Source organism: Phacochoerus africanus, chromosome 1 (genome assembly GCF_016906955.1).
Source record: "Phacochoerus africanus isolate WHEZ1 chromosome 1, ROS_Pafr_v1, whole genome shotgun sequence".
NCBI classification, from domain to species: domain Eukaryota; kingdom Metazoa; phylum Chordata; class Mammalia; order Artiodactyla; family Suidae; genus Phacochoerus; species Phacochoerus africanus.
This window is the reverse complement of record NC_062544.1, coordinates 227,807,438-227,829,760: the sequence shown is the minus strand read 5'-3', so window position 1 is coordinate 227,829,760 and position 22,323 is coordinate 227,807,438. Positions and strand designations below refer to the sequence as shown.

Genomic DNA, 22,323 nt, shown 5'->3' with positions numbered 1-22,323 from the left:
TCCCCTCCTCCGGAAGCGTAACACTGAGCGCGCCTGCGCAATGGGCGCCAGGTCCGCTCTTCTTAGCGTCGGGTAGTTATTGTGCTTTCTGTTCCAGAATAGGAGGGTTGGGTGCAGAGGCTTATTCGCCTTTCTTTTCCACCTATAGCTTCCCTGCCTATGTGCCCTAAAAGCTGCTGCTGTTGCGGAGCCAGACAGTTACTGCTTTAGCTCTAGGATGCATGCTCTTCCGCAGGAAGCTTTTCGAAGGGACCAAGGTAACAGCGCCCCCACCCCGGGGCGGGGTGGGGGCAGAGGCAAAAGAGTGCGCGTGCGTTTGAGGGAAGGGCGCACGGGTGACAGAAGGCGTTCCTAAATCGTGGAGGGAAACCTGCCCTTCGGGTGGGAGGGGGGGGCTGTCTTTTTGGCTTTGGTACACTTGGGCCCACTAGGCTGTGGGTGTTGGTACTTCCAGCCCATCTCTCACCAATACCACCGGCTCTGCGCTCCCTTAAACTGGCATGCTTTGGGCAGGGTAACTACTCAGTGTAGAGTCTAGTGTCTTCAACATCTCAAAAAAGGGCCTTGGAGTCATTGATTTCTAAGTTCCCCTCTGCTTCCAACACTAGTTGGAAATTAAAGTAACAGCAATGTTTCAGATATTTCCATTTTGGTCATTATTTAACGAATCTTTCACTGCAAGTTCTTTTTCTTCCTCCTATGGAAAAGCTGCTACTAAGGAGAAAAATACAAATCTGAAATTATCTTTTAGACCACAGTTGCTCATAAGAGTGAAAGTTAAAAGAATTGTTTCTCTGCAAAATTCTGCAGTCCCAAACTGTCCTTTTGTCAGCACTTCTAATCTAGCCCTTGCCTTTTCTGTGTCTAGAGTTCCCCTTCCTATCAAATTTTGACTGTTTCATTTCCTTTCACCATAGTTTCTCTTGTACTTCTCAACTTTTTTTATTTTGATATAGACATCTAAAAAATTCCTTTTCTGTTCTTCACAAGGCAGTGGTATGTACATTATACTTAATCGGCTGTCAGGGTTGTTCATGAACATGTCCTTCTCTTTAAGGCAATTGAAAAAACAGTGAAATGGAAAGCACATGTTGTGGTCATCCAGTGTTATGCTCCTGGTCAACAATGTATACATTCCTGCTAGGGGCGGTATTCATTGCTTTAAGCTCAAGTCGCATCCTACTTGTAAAATATTCAGCCAATGAAGGTAAGTTAAGACTTGGATTATGTATGGAACTCTTCCATTTAATCACCCATTGTCTTTCTTGTCTTTGGTTTCCTTGTGTGTAAAATGGGGATTATATCCTTAAAAGTACTCTGCTTCATGTGAGTAATAAAGCATGGTTCAATTTGGTTCTTTTAACCTTTCATACCTTAGCAAGAAAAATTTTTGATGCTGAGTGAAATTTGGATCAGGCAAGTACAGAATCAAACCCTTAGCAGAATGGATCATAACATCTGCCTATTCAGTCAACAGGTGTTTCTGAGCCTAGAGCAATGTGTATTATAACTTATCTTGAAATATGAGATATTTGTTGATCCCCTGGCATTTATAAGGTAGTATTTTAATTACATTATCAATGGAACAGTATAGGTTATTAGCTTTGATAAATACATACTCAAGAAATCTTGTTCTTAACAGAAGAATTTGTATTTAAACAGTTTTATTCCATAAAACCTTATTGAGAATCTCTCACTAGTTATTGAGGACACATAAAGTTGGATACTGTGACTGTTAATGGTCTGCTTGGGAAGTCAGATATGTATATAAGTCTCTCTTTGGTTGACCTTTCTCTGCCAGGCACTAAGCTAATAAATATTAGTAGCAGGGTTCAAAGTACATAAGATAGACCTTATTCTCAAGGATTCACAGTTTATTAGGAGAGAAATACATGTAAATGGATTATTAAAATACACTATAATAAGTTTAGTTTTATACCAAAATGCAGAGATAGTTCAGAGTAGAAAGTGTATATATTCTGACTGGGAGAGCATGATGTGGGCTGCAGAGAGGTCAGGGAACAGTTCCCTGATAAGCTAACAGTTGATCTACAAGAAGACAAGGTAGGCAGCTGTATTCAAAACAGAAGCAACAGCTGTAAAAAATGATCAGATGTATTAAAAAGTAGGAATGAAATTCCCACTGTGGTGCAGTGGGTTAAAGGATCCAGTTCCATAGGTTGCAGCTGTAGCTCAGGTTCAATCCCTGGCCTGGGAACTTCATATGCCTCGGGTGTGACCATAAAAAAAAAATTTTTTTTAATTGAGAAAAAAAAATCAACTTGGATTGTGAGAATATGTAGTTCAGAATTACTGAGCTGAAAGTTTTAGGGACTTGGAGGAGGTGGGGGAAGGATTGCTTGGCCTGAGAGGGAAGCAATGATTAGATAGTTAAGGACTTCACAGGCCATGCTAAGTGTCTGGGACTTTTTCCTTTAGGCCCCAGAGGTTATGGGACAAGGAATACTTGGAATGTAAGTGGGAGGGTTAAATGAGAAAGACTGTTATGGTAGCTGAATGGAGAATGAACTAAAGAGGAAGAAAAATAGCCAGCTAGGGGGTTATTGCAAATCCAAGCTACAGATGATGAAAACTAACCGAGGCTTAGAAATAGGAACAGAGAAAAGATGATAGATTCAGGAAATATTTTACGCATAGAATGACAGGACTTAGGGAATATATTAAATGTGGAAATTAAAGGAAATGAAGTATGGGATAGCTCAGAGGTTTCTGATTTGGAGAAATCAGTTTCTCCAAACTGGTGAGGTTCTCAGCTGAGATGGAGACTAAGGAAGAACTGATGGGACAGACTTCAGGGAGATTAAACAGTTTTAGCTTTGTACCTTTCATGAGGCTGTGTCCTGTTCATTGCAGTATCCCGCTGTATCTAGCACTTCAACACTTCACACGTGTGAAGGAAATGCCAGTTAAGTGAGTAATACACTATAATAGGAGATAGTTATTCATATGGATATGTTTAGTGAACATTAAATGTTCCAGGATGCAGATTTGGAAACATTAAATTGACATTTAAAACCCAAGGAGTGGAGGGCTCCTTCAGGGTAAGCATGCAGAATGAGAAGATAAGAAAGAGCCAAGGACAGAACTCCGAGGAATGCCAACATGTAACAGGTGTGCTAACACTCAGAGGGATGCTGAGAAGGAATTAGATGAGAGAACTAAATGTACATGATTTGTAGAAGGGAGTTTGAAGGCTGAAAGGGAATTACAACATCACAATAAGATAAAGATTAAAACTTGCCCTTTAGAATTAGAAACTAGGATATGTTTGGTAATCTCAGGGACCAGGTATTTTGAGTACAGTGGTGGGATCAGAAACCAAATTGCTTGGGGACAAGACCTGAGTGGAAAGTGGGTAAAGTGAAAATAATGAATGTTGACACTGTTTAATGGAAATAAGGAGGACGTATGGTAGCTGGAGGGGTAGGATCTTCTGTTTTGTTTTTTATTTGGCAAAGTTTTGAGCATATTTATAGGCTGAGAGGAGGAAGGCAGTTAATAGAAATATAAAGGAGATATGCTGAAGCCGGAGGAAATATTTATTGGAGCAAAGCCTCTGAAGAGAAGGGAAGGTTTTAACAGGATGGATGGATAGTGGGGCCCTGGCTCCTCTTTCTGGCGCTGAAGGGAAACCAGTAAGGATGGATGTAATGTAGATAAGGTTGTGAGTGCTGGCCGGAGAAGAGTGGAGGAAGGTCACACATGATGCTGTGACACCATAAGAGAAATGCAAGGGGAAAAAAGATGAAAAGTTGTGATCTGAAGCCCCACCCCACCCCCACGTTTTTATGTGTTCACTCATGTGTCTCATGCTAGAGAGTAATGTCAAGTATGATTGAAGGATAAGGGAGTATGATTTCAATCTAGCTTTGAGCTCAGAAAAAGGAGGAGAGGTTTTTTGTTTTTTTTTCTTTTTGCCGCTCCCATGGCATATGGAGGTTCCCAGGCTAGGGGTTGAATCGGAGCTGTAGCTGCCCGCCTACACCAGAGCCACAGCAATGCTGGATCTGAGCCACATCTGCGACCTACACCACAGCTCACGGCAACGCCGGACCCTTAACCCACTGAGCAAGGCCAGGGATCGAACCTGCAACCTCATGGTTCCTAGTCAGATTCGTTAACCACTGAGCCACGACAGGAACTCCAGGAGGAAATGTTTTTAACTAGGCTTTGAATAGATGGAGAAAGTTTAACCGGCAACTAAGTGCCTACCAAGTGCAGAACACTATTAACTCCCAGATCTAGGAAGGTGACTAACATGGTGCCCGTCTTGTAAGTATCCTTACAGTTTTTAAGGATAAGACATACAACATGAATAACTATAATACAGTGTTACAAGTACTGTAGTAAAGGTTTACAGGTAGTATTACCCCAAAACTGGGTTCACTCGGTGAGTCTTGAGCCAAAAGATGGGAGAAGGAAGGATTTATTATCACTTGCATCAAGTAAAGAGAACACCAGGGCTATTTCCCAAAGCACTGTCTGTCCGAACAGCAAAATTGGGGAAGTTTTAAGCTGAGGGTACATGCATATTCATGAAGGGGTTTTGGTGGTCAGCAGAGTCCAAGCTTTAGTTGAAGTCAGGAGGATCAGAAAAGGTCAACACCATCAACCCTTAGGTTCCAGTTGATCTGGTGGTTGTTTTAGTAGCTGCAAGCTCATCTTTACTATGGAGACAGAATCGGGAGTCCTTACAACTGATATATTATCTTTGCTGTTGTCATTTCTCTTGCTTAATGACAGCCTCTGTATTCTTTTGTTCCTGTAAAATCCTTATTTGCTGGGACCTGTTCAAGGGCAGAAATTGTAGCCAGGCTTAGATCACAAGATGACTTAGGCCCAAAATTGGCTTCTCTTATGTCAAGAAAGCTGTGCCTGGTTCTCTTTCTCCAGGGATGCCCTACCTGATCTATTATAGTAGTACTGCAGAATCAGAGATAAACAAAGAATTATGTTTCCCCTGAGGTCAGAGAAAACCACAGAAAAGAGTAAGAAATGGTATTTTGGGGAGAAAGAATGTTGAGATGGCTTTTTTCCTCTGTGCTTGGCCAGTTTTTCCTATGATGACCAAGGGAAACAAGCAGATATTTTTGAAAAAAATGCATTCCTCAAAATAGTACCTAAGAAAGTTTATGTTTGTCCTTGGCAAAATTATAAGCAAGTTATTTATAAGCATTGAGAAAGGACGGAAGTGGAGTTCCCATCATAACAGGAACAGTAACGAACCTGACTAGTATCCAAAAGGATGCAGGTTCAATCCCTGGCCTCACTCAGTGGATTAAGGATCTAGTGTTGCCTTGAGCTGTGTTGTAGGTCACAGAGGCAGCTTGGATCCCACGTTGCTGTGGCTGTGGCCTAGGCTGGCAGCTGTAGCTCTGATTGGACCCCCTAGCTTGGGAACTTCCATATGCTGTAGGTGCAGCCCCCCAACACACACAAAAAAAAGCAAAAAAATAGGAAAGACAGCGGTAACAGCTAAGATTGCAGTATACTAACTGAGCCTCATTTCTTAATTAGATTGACTTGTAAGTTGGGTAGCTTCCTTATATGTCAGTGGGTTTGGGTGTGTCAGCGTATTTGTCTGCTTCGTCCCCTGGGCCAATTGTCTCTAGCAGCTTCCATCTATTACTCCAACGTACTATTTGTCACATGCCAAACAAATATTGTTTTCCTTGTCTACCATGATATGAAATAGAAAAATTGAGTTATAGGTTTCACAGAGTGTACATTGATTTTAGTAAGGCGAGCAAGTCACACAAGAGGAACCGTGAGCTGGGTAATAATTCAGTCACATAAGTTGATAGCTGTTTGATGAGTCAGGACCTGTATTAATTAATGGTCAGTTTAAAGGGTAGTCTATAATGCCATGCCACAAAGCTTTCTTTGCCTTTTGCCCTAGCCTCCTCAACACATTTATCAGTAACTTAAATTAAAACATGAGAGCCATGTTCTGCAGTTTCAAGGATAATAAGATGCTGAATGAGGTAGAGATAGCCTACACATTAGGTGAACTGATTAAAAAAATCCAAAAGAGCAAAGCCAGTAGTATGAATTTTAATGTAACTGGTATTAAAATCCAACTTTTAAGTTTAGAAACAGCTCTAAATTATTAATTGTATGTATACATTGTATAGAACAAAATTGATAATTAAACATTTTTGTTACATTTCAGAAAACAAATATGATTATCTTCCAACTACTGTGAATATGTGCTCAGAACTGGTGAAGCTGGTTTTTTGTGTGCTTGTGTCTTTCTGGGTTATAAAGAAAGGTGAGTCTTGAAGTTCCCGTCATGGCTCATGGTAGCAAACATGACTAGTATCCATGAACACTTGGGTTCCATTCCTGGCCTCGTTCAGTGGGTTAAGGATCCAGTGTGGTATAGATTGAAGGTTGTGCTCGGACCTGCATCTCTGTGGCTGTGGTGTAGGCCAGCTGCTGCAGCTTCGATTGGACTCCTAGCCTGCAACTTCCATATACCACAGGAGCTGCCCTAAAAAACAAAACAAGAAAGAAAGTTGAGTTTTGAAATGCTACTAATACATTGTTAAAAATCACAGAATCAAAAAACATTAAAATTGAAGGAAACATTTTATATCAGACTGGCCCACTAATTTATATATGAAGATGCTAAAGATACAAGCATAAGTTAGGTTACCTGTGTTTTTTAGGTGAGACGCAGACTCAAAGAGAAAGTATTAGGCGATTCTAAGAGGGGGCAGAGCCCAGACTCCAACCCACGGGTCCCAGCGCCTGTCCAGTGTTCTGCCTCTTGACTTATTCCTGTGATGGGTCACACAGCAAGTTAGTTTTTACTCAAATTCAGGATTATCTAAATTGCTGCTGTCTGACTTGATATGTAGTGCACTGCAAAGGTCTCTTATTTCCTTTAGGGGAGGCAGCATGTGCATCAGAGTCAGACTGTATTCTGGGGCAGATTATTTTACTTTTACCAGTTTCATCAGCTATTAAATAAGGATAATACTAATCCTTCATCAGATCTAAAGGATGTAGCCTTTTGTGGCTCCTAAAATGTATTATTTCTCTGATTATTGAACTTTAGCTCACTCTCCTGCTCTGATCTGCCTTCCCGCTTCAGGCAAACATAGAATTTATAGTATTAAAGGACTGGCCCAAGAGGTGTTTTTTCATGCTCAAAGGTTTCAACCAGTACAAAATCTCTAGTTAATGGAATACATTTCTTAATCTCATGAAATTTATGCATTATATATACAGCTTAAACTTAAGTTGTTTTCTGTCCTTTCTCTCTGTTAAAGTACCTTCCTAAGTTTTTGGAAACCTAGAGATAGGATAATGATTCATACTAGGATGAGTAAAAGTTAATTTTCTCTACTCCCATATATATAAATTTTCATCTAATAGTTCCCTTTCTTGATCCCTCCCACAGCTCCCAAGGAAAAAAATATCCCGGCACAAATGCTTACTTTTCTACTTATTTAATTCTTTCAGCTTTATGTTCAGAATAGTAAGAAAAACTGTAAGTGTATTCTGAGTTGCTGCCTTAAGTGATACGTCTATATCTATCTCAGGTTAGCAGGAGTTAAGGAAATCAGTATTCCTGAGGTGTTGCTGCATGGGCATAGTGATGCATTGAAGAAAGACAGTAATGAAATCCTATATTGTCTTTGATTTCTCAAGGTTAATAGTCACTTTGAAAGCAAGTTCATTAAACCTTTTTTTAAGAATTGTATCAGAAATCAAATACAATTTACTTTCTCTAAAAATGTGCGTTCTCAAGATAATATATTTATTTCTGTATTTCTTTCTTTAGAAGATCGTCAGAATAGAACCTTAAGATGTGGTTCCTGGAAGAAATTCTTTAATATCATGAAGTGGTCCGTTCCTGCCTTTCTTTATTACCTGGATAATTTGATTGTCTTCTATGTCCTTTCCTATCTTCAGCCTGTAAGTAATAATGACAAAGAATATAGCACTGGAAAAACAGGAGTGAACCTCAAAATTAACTTTCTTTTTTTTTTAAATCATTTTTTTCCTTGGCATTGTTAGTTTCTTACTGCCTCACTGGCCTTCCTGAGGTTTAACCAGAAGCATCTGAGTACTGACTTAACCAGTCTGCTTGTCAACTCTCTCACTGGTAAAGATAACTGTATTAGGAGTTATCTGAGCCCATCGTGGCTCAGTGGTTAACGAACCTGATTAGTATCCATGAGGACACAGTTTTGATCCCTGGCCTTGCTCAGTGGGTTGAGGATCCAGCGTTGCCTTGAGCTATGGTGTAGGTCAAAGATGTGGCTCAGATCCTGCGTTGCTGTGGTTGTGGTGTAGGCCAGTGGTTGAAACTCCAATTTGACCCCTAGCCTGGAAACCTCCATATGCTGTGGGTATGGCCCTAAAAAGACAAAATAAATAAATAAATAAATAACTGTATTAAACTGTGCTGACTGTTCTGTGGGAGCTGCTTCTGACCACTGAGTCTAGAGCCATATCCCTGTGTAACCTTAACCAAATTACCTATTTTCTGAGCTATTTTGTAGGCACCTGCTTCTAATATTAATCTCAACATCCGGGACCTCCAAGCAGACTTCCGTGATTAACTCAGAAAATTATACACTCAGTGTACTGCCCTTTCTTACACTTGTTTTAATGTAGTTTATATGTATTCCATTGTGATTTTCTTGTCTGTTAGACCTGTCATTTAACCAAGTCCTTTTAAGGGTAGAGGTTATACCCTCCCAATCTAAACGCTGTGAATAACTAATAATACTAGGAATACTTCTCATCTCTCCTGACCTCTTCTGTGCAAGAGCTATTAATAAACAGAAATAAAGTTTGATCTTCTGCTTTTACCTATTACTCAGTTTGAATCAGATGTACACGTTTTCCCTGTATGTTTTCATTTTATAAAATAAAAGTTTCTATTACTATTGCTAACAAAGTGTATTTCTTTAAAGAGCAAATTCAGGCATTTTGATTAGAAATAGAATTTCTGGAGTTCCTGTTGTGGTACAGTGGCTAACGAATCTGACTGGGAGCCATGAGGTTGCGGGTTTGATCCCTGCCCTTGCTCAGTGGGTTAGGGATCCGGCGTTGCCGTGAGCTGTGGTGTAGGTTGCAGACACGGCTTGGATCCCGTGTTGCTGTGGCCCTGGCATAGGCCAGCAGCTACAGCTCCGATTCAACCCCTAGCCTGGGAACCGCCATATGCCACGGGAGTGGCCCTAGAAAAGGCAAAGAGACAAAAAAAAAAAAAAAGAAATAGAATTTCTGTTGACACTAGTCATCTATTTGAAGCATAGCCAAATCAGTTTGAGAGTGGGAAGAAAGGAGGGATCAAGAGGGCTCTGAGGTGGAAAATAGGAGTTTGATTCTTTTGCACAATTTAATAGATACGGAACCAGGCAAGACCACCTACTCTAAGTATCAGTTGCCCATCTGTAAAATAGAATAATGTTACCATATTGGCCCAAAGGCAAGGACTTGAGCCAGAGCCAGGGGACCACTTGAAGTTCCTTTCAGCTCTGTGATCGATTTCATTAGTAAGTGTTCATTCCATCTAAAATGTGTCCTCTCATGAATTCTTGCTTTCATTTAGTTTTCCACAACTGAGAATTCCTGTACCCAACAACATATCATTCACATTCAATAAGTATATATTTTTTGTATTTAATTTCTATGCAACAGACTAGCTATAAATGTATATCCCTTTCCTAAATCCCGCGTACCAAAGCAAGATCGCAACTTCCTGTTCTTACAACTTATTGCCTTGCTCTTCCTTCCTGATTGTGTGCAATCACATATATTACAAAATAAAATACTTGGCATATTCTGTGCATTGCTGTGCCCAAGCCTAGTTGGAAAGAATTAAACAGAAATGCATGAAAGTTCCTGGGCAAAGAGCTCCGATACTTCATTTATTCTATGCTATTGTTTGGAAAGAGTTGACACAATTCACAGGCCAGCAGGCTGCTTTGTTAGGTACATTTACACCTTGCACCTTGGTTACTATGATTGATCAGAGCCACCACTTCCCCAGTCTTACCAGCCACCTACTTTTCTTTTCTCATCTCCTTTTACTCTTCTCCACACCAGGGATTAGCAACCATTTGTCTATGGACAAAATCTTAAAATGGTGGGTTTCCATAAAAATTCAGGAGAAAGAGAGTGATGTGTTTTGGGGATTTTTGCTACTTTTTATTGGATTCACTTGTATTTCTTTAACTCAGCTGTGTATTAGTCATGTTTGCGGATATATGAGATTGTGCATACTCTTTAGGGTTTGATCAATTTAAAGTGACAGCAAGGAGGAAGGCAGGATGAACTAAAACAGTAGTATTTGTTTTTTAAAATTATTGTCAGATCCGATTATGGGGGCAGTGAGAAATTTCATACTTTCCAGGCCCAGTGTATACATGTTTAGATTAATATCCTTCTATGTGAAATGTGACTGAATACACAAAAACAAACCTTTATAAAAACCTCACTAAGTCATTTCTAAGTGTTTAGAGCAATATGAATAACTCCAGAGGACTGTCAAATACGAGTTTGGTTGTGAATCACTACCAAACTATTGAGTCACTACAGTTCAACACAGTAAATTGATTTAATTTCTAGACCACTAAAAATGCTTACAAACCTATACCTCCATTTTCTTCAGAAATAAATGAGCCTTAAAAAGAAAGAAAAAAAAAGAGCCTAACAGTAAGTACCTGCCTTCTGTCTACCCACAGAATCAGTGTTAAAAGTCTATAAAGCACTTTGAGAGCTTGAAAAAGTATGCTTTATAATCATGGTAACTTATTTCTGAACCTAAACCTTCCACGTTTATAAGTATTTCCAGATCTGCCTATTGATATTATTTACTCAGATATATGCTGAATTTCCACACATTTTCAAAGCCTATAGAATAATTTGATCATATCTGCATAAGTTTAACAAGCAATAAAAATAGAATTTAATCCTCTAGTGAAGTAGCTGCCCTAATAACCCCTCTGGGTTTTGACCAAAAAGCTTTTTTTGTCAGGTGAACAACCAGGTTGGGAGATTTCTGAGGTCAGTGCTTTGTCTGTATTGTAACTCTATCTTCTCTTTCTTTCTAGGCCATGGCTGTTATCTTCTCAAATTTTAGCATTATAACAACAGCTCTTCTATTCAGGATAGTGCTGAAGTAAGTAACTTGTTATGAAAGCATATATCATATTTTAAAACAGCACAGCCTTGTTTCAGATGATATACCCTCTGAATCCCAAGGCCAGGATTTTCTTGCTAATTGGCTTTTTGTATTGGGCATGTTGTTTAAACCATTTGGAAAGGAGCCGAAGTGTTACCCTGTCTGAATTCTCTGCAATTTAATGTTTGAAGTGTTTTCTCTTAGCATCTCAAAAAAGAAAAAAAAAAAAAGAGAGAGATGATTGACTGGGTTTTAATTCTTTTAATTTTTAGTTCCAGATTTTCAACACAGAATTCATTAGCTTGCTTTTTTAGGGAGGGCAGGGTCGGGGGAGAGTCTCTATATACTAATAGGGAACCAAGAAGTTTATAAGGTTAATATATTTGCTATTTGGAGTTTAGAGTGGCAAATTCTTTTTTTATTAAACTACTTGAGATGAGTATGTGATTTAAGCTCTACGTGGCAGAAGATTTGCATGAGGAATCTAGTCAAAATTACAATTCAGAAGAATGACAAATTTTTAGAATTTCCAAGTGTTATCACTAATCTTTCCTATCTCCAGGAGCATCTTTGTGTAAAATAAACATTTTTAAGTTTAAATAGGCTCTGCTACAAAGCAAGGGCCAGAGTAACCTAAGGTCATACAGGATACATGTATTTAACTCCAGTTTGTTACTTGATAATGATGATGATGGTAATGATAAAAATAAAATTAACTGTTTGTTGTATTTGTTGTGATTGTTCTTATTTTAATTTTACATTCACTTTCTGTTTCTAATTTGTCTTTCAATGGGCTACATCATAGTGTGTTTTTCATAATTGCTGTGTTCAAAAGGTTGAATGACTTGGTGCATAGGTACTCAATAATTATTTGCTGAATCCCTTGATGCCGTCAGTACATATTTGAAAGATTTTCTTTTACCCTGAGGAAACTTTCAACCTAATGATTGATTTAAGAGAAGGAAAAAAATGAACATAGCATTTCATCCAGTTTAAATGTTAGAGTCACTAAGATTTGCTTTTGCATCACATTTTTCATTTTATTTAAGAGTTGTGGAAATAGCTCAACTAGCAAGTCAAAGAATGCTAATCTAAAGACGTTTTAAAGTCTTTAAAATCAACATGAAAATCACTTCGTAGGATAAAAGTTGACTTCTGAGAAAACATATGTAAGCAATAATATTTTTATATTTATTGCTATGATAAAATTGGAGATGCAGGAGTTCCCGTCGTGGCTCAGTGCTTAACGAATCCGACTAGGAACCATGAGGTTGTTCGATCCCTGCCCTTGCTCAGTGGGTTAAGGATCCGGTATTGCCATGAGCTGTGGTGTAGGTTGCAGACGCGGCTCGGATCCCACGTTGCTGTGGCTCTGGTGTAGGCGGGCAGCTACAGCTCCTATTCTACCCCTAGCCTGGGAACCTCCATATGCCACAGGAGCAGCCCGAGAAATGGCAAAAAGACAACAACAACAACAAAATTGGAGATGCACTTCCATAAAGGAAAACTTATTGGCTCTGACACCTGATAAAAGGCTCACTAATTTAATAAGGTAGTGATAGTCTCAAAAACATGTTTGTTTGTTTTTAAGCAAAAATAATTTTTTTCAAGTTCACTGTTGACTCAGCACGTTAAGGATCCAGCGCTGTCAATGCTATGGATTCAGGTCACTGCTGTGGAATAGGTTTGAGCCCTGGCCCCAGAACTTCCATATGCCAAAGCATGGCCTAAAAAAAAAAAATTTTTTTCCTATGGAATGACATTTTATGAGTACACATGGTATTATGCTTAGGTTTTATATAATACATATGTTTTTATGTCAAAGTTGTGGTAATTTAAAACTGAATTTACCAAAGAGGAGATAAAAGGTATGTATTGGCTGACTAGAAATTGGCCAGTAGCCGTAGCCGTGCCCGCAGCTGGTTGTTTTTTTAGTGACTTCAGAGCATGAGGGGGCCATGAGCTGAGGTGAGGGGTACTCAAAGAGCCCTCTGCAGACTTGGCTCCACAGCTGTGTGGGTCTCTGCTGGACAGAAAACACAAAGGCCTCCTTTCTGCCCTATTTTGACTTAATCCCACAATGACCCCATAAGATAAGTGCAGTCAGCCTGAATCTGCTTGGAGCCCAGAGCCACTTGGCATTTTGCAGCATTTGGGCAGTTCCCTTCAGCTATAGAGGAGGGAGACTGAGGTGGATAATCTGGGGACAGGATGGCAAACAATGTTGTTATGAACTACAGATCACATTTTTTTCCCACATATTTTACCTCTTAAAAAGCAGTAGTAGTCAAAGCAGTAATATTGATTCCAAGGTATGTGTTTGGTTTGTTGTGACTGTCTCTGTTTTTTATCATTGGAAGTTGCTTATATTAAAGGAACAATAAAATCACTCCATTTTTATTATTTCCACAAGCACTAACTTAGTTTCCAGAGTGGGTCTCAATTTGGCTGATTGATAGATCAGCACTGAAGTTACTCTAAATAGTTGAGCCAAACTATCATAATAAATCCAATGCTGTCTTTTATGAAAATGTCTTTTAAGTGTTACCTGTTATTACATTTTGTTGTTGTTTGTTATTACATTTTAAAATCAACTTTGTTCCATTTTAATGTTTCTGATGGTGGTGATGTATGTTGTTTGTTTTTCCACCATTTAATCTACTCTTTGTGAATCATTTGATGATCTTTTGCCATTGGCCATAAAATTTTAATCCAAGAGTAGCAGCTTGAGTTCTATCACAAGTTCTTATTTTGTTTGCTGTAAATAGCTCATTTAGAATATTAAAGCTCTTGTCTTGTATTTGACTTTAGCAGAACCATCAAATACCTCTCCCAAACAGACAAAGAATATAACAGGTAGAAAAAAAAATGTCTGGTCACTAAATGCAAGAATTACTTGGAAGAATTTGAAAATGGAAAAAGTAAAATTATTACCATCCACATGTCTTGTTCTTAGCTCCATGTGAATGTATAGATTTGTTCTTTGAAATATAGCTACTAATTCAAAGTGGGCTTTAGGAGATAATATCAACCAAGAAAAGCTAGGAACACATTTTGAAGTATATGATGATGGAATTTTCTTGCAGTGCAGTGGGTTAAGGATCCAGCATTGTCACTACAACGGCTTTGCTGTGGCACGGGTTTGATCCCTGGCCTGGAAACTTCCACATGCCACAGGCATGGCCAAAAAAAAAAAACAACCCAAAACATATGATGAGATGAGTCTCTTGGAAGTTATGTATGATAAGGTTTAGTTACTATCTGAACCAGCACAAAAATAAAAGTGCCACTCAGTAATATAGGCATTTCCCAAAAATCATTAATTCACTCCAAAATTTTTTAAAAATAATTTCTCATGATAAATCTGCCCCAGCCACTCTTTCTATGCTAAGGAAGGTATTATGTATGGTTTCTTGAGAAAACTTAATGTGAGTCTTTCCACTTAATTATTTTCTTGTTCTGCCTTGGTTTACCACTAAATAAATACCTGCCACAATTTGGACTTAATCATTGAGTTACTAGGAAAACTCAAAATGGGCGAGTCATTAAAAATATATATATGTACTTAAGACAATTTAACTTAAGATATGTAGGTGCCCGTTCTTCATTCTTTTGATGAAAAGCTAAGGCCTTTCCTTTGGGTATGTGTGAGGTTTGCTGATTAGAGTTCTTTGGTTTCTTTTCTGCTTGAACCTACATTCATTATATATCATCTGTGGTTTCTGGTTTCAGTTCCTTTAGAGTGGAGCAAGCCTTAAAAATATTTTTGAAGTAGATTCTTGTAGATGCATAATAATACAGATTTTTATTATGCATTCCCTAATCTTAAAATTAACTCACCCGTACCTAATTCAAAGGCAGTTTTTTGTTGTGATTTGCCTTTAATCTTCCCAAAGCATTCAACTTAGTTTTCATAAAAACAGCAATCCTTTTTTTTTGTAAGTTATGATTTATGTAATCATTAAAATATGTATTTGCAATGATGAGGTCACCTGGCAAAAACACATTTTACAACAGAAACTCTTTATAAGCAAACAGTTCACTTGGGAGCAGAGGCCCTCAGGTTCAGCAGCCTTCCAGCAGGAAGCATTCAGCTCTGAGCATCAATCTGAAGTTTTCCTGGGGCAGTGGAGAGGTCAGTTAAGTGAGTTTCTACTGTTGCATCCACTGAACTGTGGGGAGCAAGCTCTTCATGCTCGTCCAGTCATCAGGTGTAAGAGCACGGTCCTCAGTGGACTTTACAGGATAACTTATTGTTTTATTTTCTTTGCTGAAAATCTATATTCAGCCTAGTCTTTAATAATTTTTACCTTCCCTAGAACATTGTCTTGAATGAGTAATTATTTGCAGTAGGCACCATTTAGCTTGTTGAAGGTTTTATTTCCTTAGATTCTTTTTTCTCAAAGTCAGTTCAGTGGAAAACCTATAGCTGTCAGAATGGAAAACTTCTAAAGAACTGTCACCTCACTTGTCTTGATAGTCAAGAGTTGATTATGTAATGATTTTTACAAATTGAGCACCCACCTTTCATCTCTGTTCAGTTTCTCTTCATTTTGCGTTCTACCACTTCATTTGGACCACTCGCACCTTCAGAAATGTATGTGGTTAGTTGACCGTTTCTGACCTCATGGCACAGGGCTTTGCTGGTCCCATCACTGAGTGCTAGATCTGGTTATTGCAAAGTGTATGCACAAGAAGACATGTGCACAGGGGTGCTGCTTTCTGGGCTGTCTGTGCATTTCCCAGTTTCACAGCATGACACTCTGTGGAACTTTAGTGAAATCAGACACATATCCCTGTATATGCATCTTGGGAACTCAGAACTGTGCTTGAGAGATGCATTGGTCCAGAAGGTCTTAGAAACCATGCTTCAGATCCTTTGCTCTTTCATAAGTACATGGCTTTAGGGACGTCAGCTTATCTCTGCAAAGTTTCCTTCTGTATGTAGATCAGGAATTGCCTGATCCAGAGTAAGTGCTCAACAGATGCTCCAAAAGTCCTTAACTTCTAGTCCTCACCTGCTGCTTTACACTTCTGCCTTTGCTTATGTTACTCTCACCAGACTAATTGATCTTCTGATCTTCTTCTTCTTTTTTTTTTTTTTTTTTTTTTTTGCTTTTTAGGGCCCCAGCCCCAGCATATAGAAGTTCCCAGGCAAGGGTCGAATCCGAGCTATAGCTGCTGGGCTATGCCACAGCCACAGCAGCATAGGATCCAAACCACATATGCTACCTACACTGCAGCTCATGGCAACGTTGGATCCCTGACCCACTGAGCAAGGCCAGGGATCAAACCCTCATCCTCATGGATACTAGTCGGATTCATTTCCACTGCGCCACAACAGGAACTCCTGAACTAACTGACCTTTAATTGTGAAGATGTCGTTCCCCGCAGAGACCTCCCTGCCCGTCCCCACTTGGGTCAGTATACTTTCTTTAGTCCATGGACATTCTTGTAGCCTTTGCATAGACTCTTGCCTCTGCCTGGATGTACCACCAACTCCCTTTTTGCATGGCTACCTGCAGTTTATCTTAGCTCAAGTGTCATTTCTTTTTCGAAGCATATCTGCCTCCATTTACAGATCAAGTGTTCCGTCCTCAGTGTTCTTTGTATCATGTCACACATGTTGTCATCATTTAGTCTTAAGGCTCTCTCCTTATTAAAGTGTAAATTCTTTGAGGCCGAGTCTAAGGCTTCATCTTCCCAGAATACCCAACACATAATTCCTGCTTATTAAATGTCTGTTGAACGGAAATGAATCCACAAAATGGAATAATTATCATCATAGCCTTTATATCTAAAGCATTGTTAGAACTTTGTAAGCTGAAGAACCAAAAGTATTTTTTCCTTGTCTTATCAGACAGTAGGTTGTTGTATAATGCTTTATGATCAGGCCGTGGATCTAGGAGCTAGTTTCCTCCTCAAATCATTTTTGACCATGAATGCCTTTGAAAATTTGACAAAGCTTTTAAGAGTCTCCTGTGAGTGGGGAAAGGCCAGGAATTCACCTATATAGAGGATCCGGTACCCACTGCAAGGAATAACAGATTTCAGAAACCCATCACATTCTTTTTGGTTCATAGAAACCAGATTGAGAATCCCTGCTATGACTGACTTTATCACAAGATAAAAAATTATTATACCAACGAACTAAGATCAGTTCTCAAGGTAGAAAGCAGGCTTAGCTAAACCCATAGGTTAAAGGGAAACTTAAAATGAGGAGAAATGACTGACCTTAAGGGACAGTTAATTTAAAAGTGAATAAAAATAGCAAATCAAGAAGCAGACATACCAGCCCTCTTCCTTTGAACTTGAATTGTGGGGAATGCTAGCAAAAAGCTGGTGTAGTTCATGCAACGAAATACTCAAGTGATTTGAGTTTTCAGCAGAAACAGTTGATAGGGGAAAGGGGAAAAACTAATATTAAGATCTCTTTTTTCTTCTTTGAACAGGAGGCATCTAAATTGGATACAGTGGGCTTCCCTCCTGATTCTGTTTCTGTCTATTGTGGCCCTCACTTCTGGGACTGAGACGTCACAGCATAACCTGGTAGGGCATGGATTTCATCATGATGCCTTCTTCAACCCATCCAATTCCTGTCTTCTTTTCAGAAGTGAGTGTCCCAGAAAAGACAATTGCACAGCAAAAGAGTGGACTTTTTCTGAGGCTCGGTGGAACACCACGGCCCCAGTTTTCAGTCATATCCGTCTTGGCTTGGGCCATATTCTTATTATAGTCCAGTGTTTTATTTCTTCAATGGCCAATATCTATAATGAAAAGATAATGAAGGAAGGGAACCAGCTCACAGAAAACATCTTCATACAGAACAGCAAACTCTACTTCTTTGGCGTTTTTTTTAATGGACTGACCCTGGGCCTTCAGAGCAATAACCGTGATCAGATTAAGAACTGTGGGTTTTTTTATGGCCACAATGCATTTTCAGTAGCCCTGATTTTTGTAACCGCAATCCAGGGCCTCTCAGTGGCTTTTATTCTGAAGTTCTTGGATAACATGTTTCATGTCATGATGGCCCAGGTCACCACTGTCATCATCACAACAGTGTCTGTCTTGGTCTTTGACTTCAGGCCCTCCCTGGAGTTTTTCTTAGAAGCCCCATCAGTTCTTCTCTCCATATTTATTTATAACGCCAGCAAGCCTCAAGGTCTGGAATATGCACCCAGGCAAGAAAGAATCCGAGATCTAAGTTGCAGCCTTTGGGAGCGCTCCAGTGGGGTAAGTTTGTGAGGATGCTGCTTTTTGACTGTTCTTCCCAAATGCAAAGTGTGGTTATACAAAAAAAGAAATGGATCAGGGCGAATTTATCACAGGACACAGTGGATCTCTGTGACTTTTAAAAGTGGTTCAACAAACATTTGTTGCACTCCTTTTAGGTAAGGGGTCGTCATAACGCTGTCAGGGGTTGGGAAAAAGTGTAAATCACAGTCTTGAGGGCCTTATGCATTAGTTGTAACATAGAATATTATAGAGTCACAGAGCTGGTACATGCCTCATGGGTTATTTGTCCAGTCTCCCTAGTTCTACATGTAAAGAAACAGGCTCAGAGAGGCTAGCTGAGTTATAGGTAATAAGTGAGAGAACTGGTATCAAACCCACGAGGTCTGACTCTTTAGTCTTACTTTTTCCACTTCACCACAGTTGGGAAAATAAGCCTCATTCATGAGAAAAGTTGATCTTCAACATTAGTAAGTCTTGTTAAATATAAGTAGAAAGTCTGGCTGCTCCGTTTTCCCAGTTATTCATAAACCAGGATGTACCAGAAGGGCCAGCCTTGTTTGTCTTACTAAGAAGGTAGCTTTCAAAAAGATCACTGCATGTAGAAGAAAATTGTTCCTAGAAAAATACTTATACAGTTATTCTGAATAAGTATTATTCTGCTGGTTGCTTATAATTGTTTTAGGAAGGTCTACCAGTCATACTGGTAGCAAATGGATAATGGTCTTTTGGAGGCTCAAGTTAGGAGTTAGGCATATTTTTAAATAAAACATGAAATAGAGACCTCTCTCTAGCTTGAAATTTACAGTTTTCAAGAACACACAAAATATGAAGTATTTCACACAATGATCATTTTACTCTATGGGGAAATGAATCTTGCTTATTAGAATTCATGGCCTAACTTCCCTCAGTAATGCCTCCTGTAGTGATGATACAACAGATTCTTAAGATGAAAAATTAGAAGACTGGGTCCCAAATGCCCTTATCTTAGCCAAAGAGAGTATAGATTCTTATATTAAGTCCTGTATTCTTTTCCAACAGTCCAGTAACACTGCTTGCCCTACTTTTTAAGTTAAAGAAAACCAGTTTAGGAGTTCCCGTTGTGCCTCAGTGGTTAACGAATCCGACTAGGAACCATGAGGTTGCGGGTTCGATCCCTGGCCTCTCTCAGTGGTTTAGGGATCCGGCGTTGCCATGAGCTGTGGTGTAGGTCCCAGACGCAGCTCGGATCCCAAGTTGCTGTGGCTCTGGCATAGGCCGGTGGCTACAGCTCCAATTAGACCCCTAGCCTGGGAACCTCCATATGCCAAGGGAGCGGGAGCAGCCGTAGAAAAGACCAAAAAAAAAAAAAAGGAAAACCATTTTAGGTAACAAGGCCTAGTTTATAGTATTTCTCCAACCTTTAGTTATTTCCCTTCAGAACCAGCAGGGGGCGCTCCTCACTTTGCTCTCGTTAACTTTGAAATTAAAGTACTGAGGTGCATTCTAATTTTTAATGATCTCATTTTATGTCTAAAAAGATAACTTTCCAGTATTTCATTTCATTTAACCAGATTATGGTTTAATGAAATAAAATCCATGATTTATTAGTAGAGTTTCTCCTTAGCAATCATTAAAAATGCTGCATTTCTAGTTGTGTTTTAATTAATTACTGATTTCATGTTTCCTTTTAGGATGGAGAAGAACTGGAAAGACTTACCAAACCCAGTGATATTGAGTCAGATTAAGATACTTTCTAAGTGGTACCCAAATAGTTGGCAGTTCTTACAAACCTTATTTGCACATTTTAAGCATGTATGATATTTATCTTTGCATTTTGATAAACCAAGAACCTTTCAAAAGCATAAAACTCTTTGCATATATCTGACCACTCCCTAAGTAATTCCAGCCAAAGCTTAGAGTACCCAAAGGCTAGAAAGTTCCAAGGAACTGACATAAGAGTAATAGTGTAGAGACTGCATTAATGGCCTGGTACGTCAACAGGTTATATTCGCAGATTATTTTCTTTGTTTCTCCAAGGTTCCAAAAAACTTGTAATAACCATGTGAGCTGTACCCTATTAATATGCAAATGGAGACCAGTTTGCCAGATATTCATAATTATGTAGTTTGCTTGGCATGCCATAGTCTTCCCTTTTCTATCATCATAAATATCACCTAAGTTGTCCCTTGAATTTTGACACCATGGAGATAGTCATTTTGCAATTAAAAAGCAGTGTGACTCCTCAAAAGTTTGTTTGAAGGATTTTAATAACTGGCCACAACATTGATTTGAAAGTAATGTCTGTGCTAAATATTTTGCCAAAGAAAAATTTTCAACAAAATCTCAGAATTTTAGTTTTTAGCAATTCCTATGGAATTTGATTTTTAGTGACTATCTTTTGATGTTTTTCTGCACCAATAAGCTTCAATTTAGGTGAAAGTTAGTGCCTATTCACCAATTATTTATATTTTCCATCACCTAAACCAGCCATGGTAGGTTTTTTCTCGGCTTGACCACATTACTCTTGGATTATTCTATTTTGGAGAACTAATAAGCCATTTTAATTCTTAAATACAACTTATGATTATTATATATTTTTATATCATATTTTGTTCCTAAAGTTTGAGGCACTGGCTTCAGAATCATGCCAGATTGTCAGTATGACTAATGCTGAAGCGTTCCTTTTTTTGTTTTTTGGTTTTTCGCAACCATGGCATATGGAAGTTCCCAGGCCAGGGATCCTATCCAAGCCACAGCTTCGACCTGTGCCACAGCTGCAGCACCTCTGGATCTCAACCCACTGCACCGCAGTGAGGACTCCAAGAGTTCCTTTTAAAAGAGTCGTTTTGCAAAGAAATAACTTTTAATGAAATGTGAATAGTGTCACTGTAAAAAGAGGAAGGCCAGTAATAAATCACTTTATAGTAACTCTATTTCACGCTTAAACTGCATGGTATTTTTGCATGTATCGCATTGAGTCTGTGAGGTAGAGAAATCAGGTGATAGATAATTTAAACAATGAGTAAACAAAAGTTACTCGCCCAAGGCATACAGCTGGGTGGCAATAGGACAAGAGTTAGCTTCAGCTAATAGTGCTATGTGTTTACAGAGTGCTGCCCTATAAATGTGAGCTTTAAGATGTCATTTTCGTGTAGTCCATACATCTCCTTTCCCCTAGTTTTCATACAGATAAACAAAAGATAATATTATATAATCCATCTGTGATACTCAGAATAATATAAATGGCAAGAATTGGTAGAATTTTATAAATAAAGTAATTATTAAATCCTTCTCTTGTGTTGCCGCTCTGTCATGTGAGGTAGAATGCAGAGTATTTTTACTTTCAAAACAACTTTTTTTTAAAAAAGAACTTTTTAAAAACTTTCTCTTTTAGTAGATCTTGACTTCTGAGGATAGCAAAATTGCTTACTTTGTCATAGGCATTCCACCAGAGTTATGTGTAACAGGAAGATTATTTTCTTGTGGCAGTTCATTTTAAAGGTAAATATAATCAGCTATAGGAAGACCTCACTTTTAAGAAATACAGCCTACAAAACATATTTATCTTATGCAACAGATAAAACTGCAACAATATTACTTGTAAAATTATGGCCTACAGAATATATTCAATAGCAGATGCTACTAGTTCGTGGAGATTGATTTTCTCATTTACAGTTACTTTTTCCACCCTCCTTTTCAGGAAAGCACTTTTTGCCCAGAGTGATGTTTACTCATGTTAACTTACAAATTATTTAGAGAGAGAGAAGGAGCTGGAACTAAAATGTAAAGTTCTGATACAGATGCACTGCAGTACATTTGACCTCTCAACACAGGTTTGAACTGCACAGGTCCATTTAAATACAGATTTTTTTTTTTTTCCCACTGTACAGCAAGGGAGACAGGTTATCCTTACATGTATACATTACAATTACATTTTT

The 22,323-nt window shown here is 38.7% G+C and overlaps 1 protein-coding gene across 1 annotated transcript; it reads left to right on the top strand.

The window, feature by feature from the left end:
- The first annotated feature begins 36 nt into the window (after window positions 1-36).
- On the top strand, window positions 37-21,676 carry SLC35A5 (solute carrier family 35 member A5). Its single transcript, XM_047792590.1, has 7 exons — window positions 37-257; window positions 1,058-1,207; window positions 6,194-6,292; window positions 7,814-7,947; window positions 11,100-11,167; window positions 17,623-18,403; window positions 20,077-21,676. Exons 2-7 carry the CDS (start codon window positions 1,078-1,080, stop codon window positions 20,128-20,130), a joined length of 1,266 nt encoding a protein of 421 aa, XP_047648546.1. The 5' UTR covers window positions 37-257; window positions 1,058-1,077; the 3' UTR covers window positions 20,131-21,676.
- Window positions 21,677-22,323: the final 647 nt, after the last annotated feature.

Excerpts from the sequence above, each read along its gene's own strand:
- SLC35A5 (XM_047792590.1), top strand. The coding sequence starts at position 1,078 with ATGGAAAGCACATGTTGTGGTCATCCAGTGTTATGCTCCTGGTCAACA. Across the intron at positions 6,293-7,813 it reads TTTCTGGGTTATAAAGAAAG|AAGATCGTCAGAATAGAACC; the intron begins GTGAGTCTTGAA and ends TTCTTTCTTTAG. Across the intron at positions 18,404-20,076 it reads TTTGGGAGCGCTCCAGTGGG|GATGGAGAAGAACTGGAAAG; the intron begins GTAAGTTTGTGA and ends GTTTCCTTTTAG.